Below are 8,339 nucleotides of genomic sequence, written 5' to 3'. Positions count from 1 at the left end.
TACCCCACTAAAAAGTGAATGTTGATCATAATGGTAATTTTTGTGTGTATGTAAAGATGAGTGCATATATGTATGTATACGAATAAACTTATTACCTACAATCTTGAATGCATAGGGAAATAATGTTATTTTTATTTACATTTATTTGCTTAATGAATAAAGCGAGTGGGGCAGAAAAAAAAACAATTTTTTCAAATGAGATATACAACACTCTACACATAATCATAATAGTATTTAACCAGGCAATTTTACCAAATTTAGTTAGTAAGACCATTAGTGTCTTTTGACAAATACATTTCTGGTTGTGTGTTGGCAACCAAAATTTAATACAAGATGCGATTATCGTGGTCATTATTGGTTAGTGTTTTCTTTTTTGATTATTTAAAAAATAATTGTTCCATTGTTAGTTTTAAAAATAAACAGTGATTTTTTACGTGAAATTTTAATATCTAGTGTGATTTCATTGTTAATTCGTATATAACGAACCAATTGGAATATTTAATTAGAATACTTCCTTCAAAAACTAAAATTACGAAGGACATTTAGTTAAATTATTTTTCGAAACTATGAAGTTTCGATTTTATATTTAAATTTTTGAAAAACAATGCTCCAAATTACGATGCAATCATTGAGTTTTTGTTAAGTTAACGACACCAAATATTCGAATAAAAAGCAGCTTATAAGTCAAATATAAAAAGTGCTTAGTACTTATTTGTTTAATCAATGCCACTGTTGATATTTCGTATTGATTGGGTCGATGTTTGGCGAAAACATTTTTATAAAAAGAAATGTTTGAAACGTTCGTGAAATTATATTACTTTATGATTATAACATCGGGATCACGGTTTACTCTAATAGCAAAATAATTTTGGCAATTCCCAGAAGAAAATGTTGTGTTCTCGAAAATAATTTACAAAAAAACATTAAATTATTTATTTTTTTGGGGGCCGGGGCTATGATACTATCAATTTTATAAATCAATTTCCAATTTTTTTCTTCAAAATGAATTTCTTTGACTAATTTTTCTTTTTCTTTTTTTTTCGTATAGGCGTTGCTAGGGATTTTATTCGTAGGACCAGTACTAACGAATCCAGTTGCAGTACGCGATAAACGTGGATTAGATTCCTATGGACCGCCGCCAGAACACCATGATGACCATCACCAACCTGAAGGTGTTTGGAAAAAGAAATTGGTTTGGAAAGATGAATGGGTCAAAGTATGGAAGCCTTCCAAGAAACTAATCTGGAAACCTGATTGGAAAAAGATTCAAGTTCCAGTTTGGAAAGAAATTCAAGTACCAATATGGAAAGAACATAAAGTACCAGAATGGAAACAAATACAGAAACCAATTTGGAAAGAAGTGCAAGTTCCAGCATGGAAAGAAATTCAAGTGCCTGCATGGAAAAAAGTTTGGAAACCTGTATGGAAAGAAATACAAGTGCCAGCTTGGAAAGAAGTGCAGGTACCAGATTGGAAAAAGAGTTATGTACCAGAATGGGTAAAGGTTGGAGTTCCTGGACCACATCATCTTGGAAAAGATGATCATGGCTACGAAGTAGTAGCACATGATATTTGGAAGAAGAAATTAATATGGAAACCAGTATGGAAGAAAATCTGGCGTACAGAAAAGAAACAATATTGGGTCACTGACAAAAAACTCGAATGGAAAGAAGAATGGAAACAAATTTGGAAACCAGCCAAAAAACAAATTTGGATCACTAAAAAAGAACAAGCATGGAAAACAGAAGAAATTCAAGTATGGAAGACAGTTAAAAAACAAGAATGGGTAACGGACAAGAAATTAATATGGAAAGATGAATGGAAACAGATTTGGGTGCCAGTATGGAAAGAAACACAAGTAGAAGAATGGAAGAAAGTATCAAAACCAGTGTGGGAAAATGTCTGGGTACCAATTGAACATCATCATCACCATGAAGAACCCTCACACGGATGGGATTGAAAGATTTAAATAACTCATCAGCTGTATATACAAAAATTTTTAGTTAATATTGTTCTCATATTGAGGAAACTTCTTAATGTTAATTTCTAATTAACATTTCAGAAAATGCTTTTGTAAATATTTTTTCCAGATTCTTAATCTTCTTTCCAGTACAAATTCAAAAGAAAAAATTAATAAATAACGGGTACCTAATTATAAAATCTAGAATGAAGTTCAAGGAGATATTTTAAGATATCTATCAAGGTTTATTGTGAGTTTGCATACTTTTTATTTGTTTATATCAAGCAATTTTTATGATTTTTTTCAGTTTCTAAATTTAAATTACGAATTTTTTTTAAACAATTGCAGATTAATTAACACTCTTTATTGGTTTTGTTAAAACTTACAGAAATTCCTTATCATAAAAATACTTGCTGTAAAAAATAAAAAGTTAAATTCCACAATGATAGAAAAATAAAAGTCATCACTGTTAATAAAAAAATAATAATTTGATAATGAGGTAATTGAATTTCCGTGGAAGATAGTTAATCATCTAGAAAACACTTTCATAGAACAAAGTGAATCGTACAATATAATTTTCTTTTTATTAAAACAAACAATATACAATTACTGGCAAAGTAATTTTACGCACATTAAGTAAATAATCTGATGGTGTTACCTACAACAAAAATGTATTATTTTAATTTCTAGTCCATTTTATTAAGAAAAACATACAAAAAAACGTTTATATGTGACCCCAATATATGTTTAATCCATATTATAGAAAGATTTGAAATTTTTATCATGAATTTCTGATTTTAATAATTTTTTTTTATTATTTTTTTAAATGTCGTTTTTTATATATATTGAAATAAATACGTTTTTCTTTTATAAATATTTTTGTTTTTTTGTTTTAAATTTTCAATAGATTTATTACTAAAAGTTCAAAAAGACAGTGAGATTATTGAGGGAATCATTTCTAACTAATTTACTTTTATTTGGTTTAGAATTTGAATGAATGAATAAACAGATTTGTAACTTTTACCAATTTGCTAGAACAAGAACAAAATTACTCGAAAGGATGTGCCGATTTGAGACATAAGGAAATTGCTACGACGCACAATTTTATAAAGGCATAAACTATTGTACATGGTAGCATTTAATCTGTATTGAAAAGTAATGATTGAAAATCATTGACAAACAAGAAAGAATGTCTAAGTAAATCTCTACCAAGGATGTATCCTACGGTCAGCATTGTTACAGTAGCAGTTATGTTATTTTGTCTTTTGTTAATAGAAGCGTAATTTGTTATTCACAAATGCTATCGAAATCGAAAACTACTTTTCAAAATTTGAGGTCATAAATAATTATGTTACTCGGAATAGTTTTTCAAACATAATATCTAATAGCATTCAATAGAAAGAGTCAGTGACCAGTTATTGTTTAAATAAAACAAGATATTTTTATATAGTTACTATTTTTTTCAAATTTACATCTTTAAATTTATAAATCTTTAGCCAATTTATAGACTAAAAAGTTGATCAAGTTGTTTAAAAAATTTAATTTTTAAAGTTTTATTCACATTTTCGAAATTTTGTTATTTTTATTAATAATTATTATTGGTAAATTCCACATATTTTTTTGTGTACAAAAAAACATGAAGAAAGTTTGAATAATAAAAAAGATTTTTTTTCAATATTGATACTTTAAAATAATGAGACAAAATAATAGTCAAAATAAATATTTTTTTTTTTAAATATGAAATTCTTAAATATATCATCAATTTATTTTTTATCTTATTTTATCTCTAATTTAATTCAATTATGTTGAATTTATATTTAAGTGTGTTTAAAGTATAAATAGATAATATAGAAATACATTTTATGTTAAAAAAAAACTTTGTATGTAGTTGGTTTTTTTATTAATTGATGGTGATGATATCTGTATAATTTATTTGTAAACCTGAGAAAAACTTTTTTGAAAGGTGACAAAATTGTCAACCTTTAAAAACAACTTTAAAACAAAATTCCAGTTTGAATTATGGTAGAAAGGAAAATTGAATACACAACTTTGGTCATTTCTGGAAGTGTGGAAAATAGTAAGTAATGCTAATGAAGCGTGGTCAACACTTAAGATAGTTTAATGTCATTGAACAGAATTGAATACATTTGAGAAATATTACACCTAGTTTTATTTTAGCAATAGTGAAAATTACTCATAGATTATGTAAGAATTAAATTCCCCAGCTTTCTAAATATTGGATATTCTTAACAGAATTGAAAGGTCAACAATTTTTTTCTCATTATTTTGAATGAAATGCATTTTCTTAGATATCTTTACGTGTTTTTTTAACCTTTATTTCAAAATATGGCTTTTCTTGTTGTAGGCATAGTGTCAGAAATGTTTGTACACATGTAAAGGATATTATAATACAATTACCATCAGAAGAAGAAGTCGATTGGTCGTCTCTAACTCTAGGTAAATTAAGTTAAAAAGCATAAAAAATCATGTATTTTTAAATAGTTTTTTAATACTAGAAAAAACACTGTCAGAAATTAACATTTTATGAGTTAAACAAAGAAATACTAAAAGTATTGACTGCTTTATTTTTAGCCCCTGAATTTAAAAAAAGGGTGTTATAAGTTTGGCCGCTATATGTGTGTGTGTGTGACTGTGTGTTTGTCTGTCTGTGGTATCGTAGCGCCTAAACGGATGAACCGATTTTAATTTTTTTGGTTTCATTTGAAAGGTAATTTATCGGAGAGTGTTCTTAATTATGCGTGTTACTTCAAGTGCGAGCTTAGAGTTCCGTTCTCGAAAAAACTAAAATTGGCGCTGATCTTCAATTTCGATGATTTTTCAGAGATTCATCTTGGAAAAGGCATGACGTTTAGTTTTAACATATAAATAATTACTATGGAAATGAATGGTCAAACAAACCTGCCTCAATTCATTTTGAAAAGTAAAATGGTAAAATAATTAGGTGATTCAAAAGAACAAACTCAACTCAAATATTTCAATTTCAATTAAATTTTTCCAAAAATTTGTCCCAAAAAATGATAGCTCTCTAAATATCTTTTTCATCTCATCTGATGTCCTTGACCATCACTGTGATAATGATTTAAGAAGGAGTGTTAGAAATACATCGCATTTGTCGGGGTTTTTTAAATTTTGTAAATTTCACTTGTTGAGATATAATAACATAAGATTAAACAATTTTTTTGTTTTGAAAAGCGAAAACTATGAATTGAGTTTGTGTTTTGTGATATAAATAACAATAGTAGAAGTTTGTAAACAATCCGAAACTGGTTGAAGGTTCAAAAATGGTTACAAGTTAAAAATATTGTAAACAAGTGAAAACAAACAATTGACTGAGTTAATTGTTGAAATACCATGTATAGGCAGTGTTGATAACTCTGTCACATTTCACATACATACATATCTGACATATTTAACTGATATTCTCATATAATGCGCAAGTGTTGATGCGCACTCGTTTGTTTTTTTGACGTCACGTAAATAACAAAAGATACTCACTTTGATATTAATACATACTATAAAATTTGTACCTAATAAACGCCCTCGTGGGTAAACAGTGATGTTAACAAAAAAATGTTTCAAACAAAAGTTGTTTATTTTTTTGTAAGGAACATTTTTTACATTTAAACTTTTATTCTATCTCTAACGGTTTACAAGATGGGTACTACGGACCCGTGACCCAATTGACCCATGTTGCTCATTTACGAACTTGACCTCACTTTTTACGTCCTAAGCACGCTGTAAAAATTTCAGCTTGATATCTCTATTCGTTTTTGAGTAATCGTGACCACAGACGGACGGACGGACGGCCGGACGGACGGCCGGACGGACGGACGGACAACCGGAAATGGATTAATTAGGTGATTTTATGAACACCTATACCAATTTTTTTTTTGTAGCATCAATATTTTTAGGCGTTACAAACTTGGGACTAAACTTATAATACTATGTATATTTCATATATACATGGTATAAAAATTAAATAAATAAATATCCATAAATCCTGCGAAAAATAACTTTATTTAACGTTCAATGATGCCTGATAATAATAAAATTAAAAAATAATTTTTAAATACAAAGTAAAAATGTTGAGACCACTATTTACGTTGATAAGTTTTACATTACTTTTAAAATTTCTTCCGTTTATAAAACACTTATGCAAAGTGCGAGGTTGTTTGTTTCACATAATAATTAAATCTAGCATTAACCTTCCAAATTAAAATTTCTTTTACATTTAAGATAATACCGCCTAAATTTATTTTTATTACCGACAAGGTCGCATAAAATTGAGTTAATTCAACTGAACCATAAAAGTTATTCTAGAATTTATTAAAGTAAAACAAGCTTGTTGTTTTGCTTACAATAGCAAAGAGCAAGGTAAGTTCTTTGTTAATTTTTTAGTGAAATTTCCCATGAAAATATAGACTAATACACTGTACCGTAGTTCAACGGGAAGAAATGATGCTGTAATATACATTCGTATTGTAACCCTCAGATCATTCGCTGAGGGGTTTTGGGTATATTATATATGAAAAATATTTGGGGTATCTCCAACAACCTTTTTTAGTTTAAACAAAAACGTGGATTTAAGGTTTTGCTAGGCAAATGGAACTTATGGAAGTATTAAGTTAACATACCGCTTTTGATAATTGACTCATTTCTTCAGACACTAAGAAAAGGATTGGAAATCGGAATATAGTTCAAAATTGAATTGTTTTTATACCATGTATATATGAAATATACATAGTATATTAAGTTTCGTCCCAAGTTTGTAATGCTTAAAAATATTGATGCTACGAAAAAAATTTTGGTTTAGGTGTTCATAGAATCACCTAATTAATCCATTTCCGGTTGTCCGTTCGTCCGTCCGTCCGTCTGTGGACACAATAACTCAAAAACGAAAAAAGATATCGAGCTGAAATTTTTACAGCGTACTCAGGACGTAAAAAGTGAGGTCAAGTTCTGAATGAGCATCATAGGTCAATTGGGTCTTGGGTCCGTAGGACCCGTCTTGTAAACCGTTAGAGATAGAACAAAAGTTTAAATGTAAAAAATGTTCCTTATAAAAAAAAAAAAAACTTTTGTTTGAAACATTTTTTTGTAAACATCACTGTTTACCCACGAGGGCGTTAATTAGGTGCAAATTTTATAGTATGTATTAATATAGGAATATCAGTTGTGTGTGCGTCTATTTAAAAGTGAATATCTTTTGTTATTTACGTGACGTCAAAAAACAAACGATTGCGCATCAACACTATGTATTATAGTACCTATGTATTAATATGGTAATATGGGATTATCAGATACATTTATATGTGTGACATGTATGTTTGTGTAATGTGACAGAGTAAACAACACTGTCAATTGTTTGTTTTCACTTGTTAAATTCAATGTTCAGTCGATAGAGAGGTTTATAAAAAAGATTTCCCCCCAAACATCAAAGGAGTCAGTCAAGTAGAACTGGAGATATCATGTCAACTATCTCGAAAAACATAGTATCAAGAACATGTGCAATGTCTTCTACCTCATATGTTTAAAGGCATATTCTAAAGGGTCCATTCTAGAGGATCTAATCTTTAAAAATATGCAAAATAAATCAATTTCTTCAAATTTCTAAACCACAATACTGCCTTGAGGCAGTGCAGTTTTTTTGGTAAAATCGGCTCTCCAATCTACTTCCAATCTTGTTTTGTCAAAAGTCCATGTATTTAAAAACGTGACGAGATAAAAAAAAATCCACACGCTTTAAAAATATCTAATAATAGAATGTATCTATTGAGGGGAAAATATAACCTTTGTCATAAAGCTTTGCTGCTTAGGTTTTTTTTTCAAATTTATAAGAGAGTTAATCAAGTCATTATTATGTCAATATAAATAAACAAGGTAGGTATAAAACTATATTTATTGTACATATATACAATAGCGCATCATCGCATGTGGTCGACGAAAAACGATTTTTTTTTTTTAGATTTTAAAATTACATAAAGTGAAAGTATTACTATTATGAATAATTTCTTTTTGCAAATTCCATTGTGGATATAAGATTTACTACAGCAAGTTAAAATAATTTTTATAATAGAAAAATTTTATGCATGTACCTAGTTAAAACATTTTAACGGTTTTGAGAAGTATTAAAATATAAAAATTAACACGCAAAGAATTAGCCTGGAGGTATTTAGAATTAATACATTTTATGCAAGTATTATTAGTCCACAAATGCATATCAAAGATTAGAGAATTAGTGCCATTTCCGGAATTGAAGGCTGGATATTAGTCCTTCGGGGATTAGAACTCTAATTCTACATATTCTAGAAGGATTGAGTTCTCGATATATTTTTAGATTCGAAGGCATATCACTTCC

At 28.5% G+C, this 8,339-nt stretch overlaps 1 protein-coding gene across 1 annotated transcript; it reads left to right on the top strand.

The window, feature by feature from the left end:
- Window positions 1-273: 273 nt before the first annotated feature.
- Window positions 274-2,240, top strand: LOC123294870. Its single transcript, XM_044876053.1, has 2 exons — window positions 274-357; window positions 1,049-2,240. The coding sequence occupies exons 1-2, from the start codon at window positions 334-336 to the stop codon at window positions 1,958-1,960; spliced, it is 936 nt and encodes a 311-aa protein (XP_044731988.1). The 5' UTR covers window positions 274-333; the 3' UTR covers window positions 1,961-2,240.
- Window positions 2,241-8,339: the final 6,099 nt, after the last annotated feature.

This window comes from Chrysoperla carnea, chromosome 3, assembly GCF_905475395.1.
Source record: "Chrysoperla carnea chromosome 3, inChrCarn1.1, whole genome shotgun sequence".
In the NCBI taxonomy this organism is placed as follows: domain Eukaryota; kingdom Metazoa; phylum Arthropoda; class Insecta; order Neuroptera; family Chrysopidae; genus Chrysoperla; species Chrysoperla carnea.
Note: the sequence above shows the minus strand (reverse complement) of the source record. Positions and strands in the feature narration are given on the sequence as shown.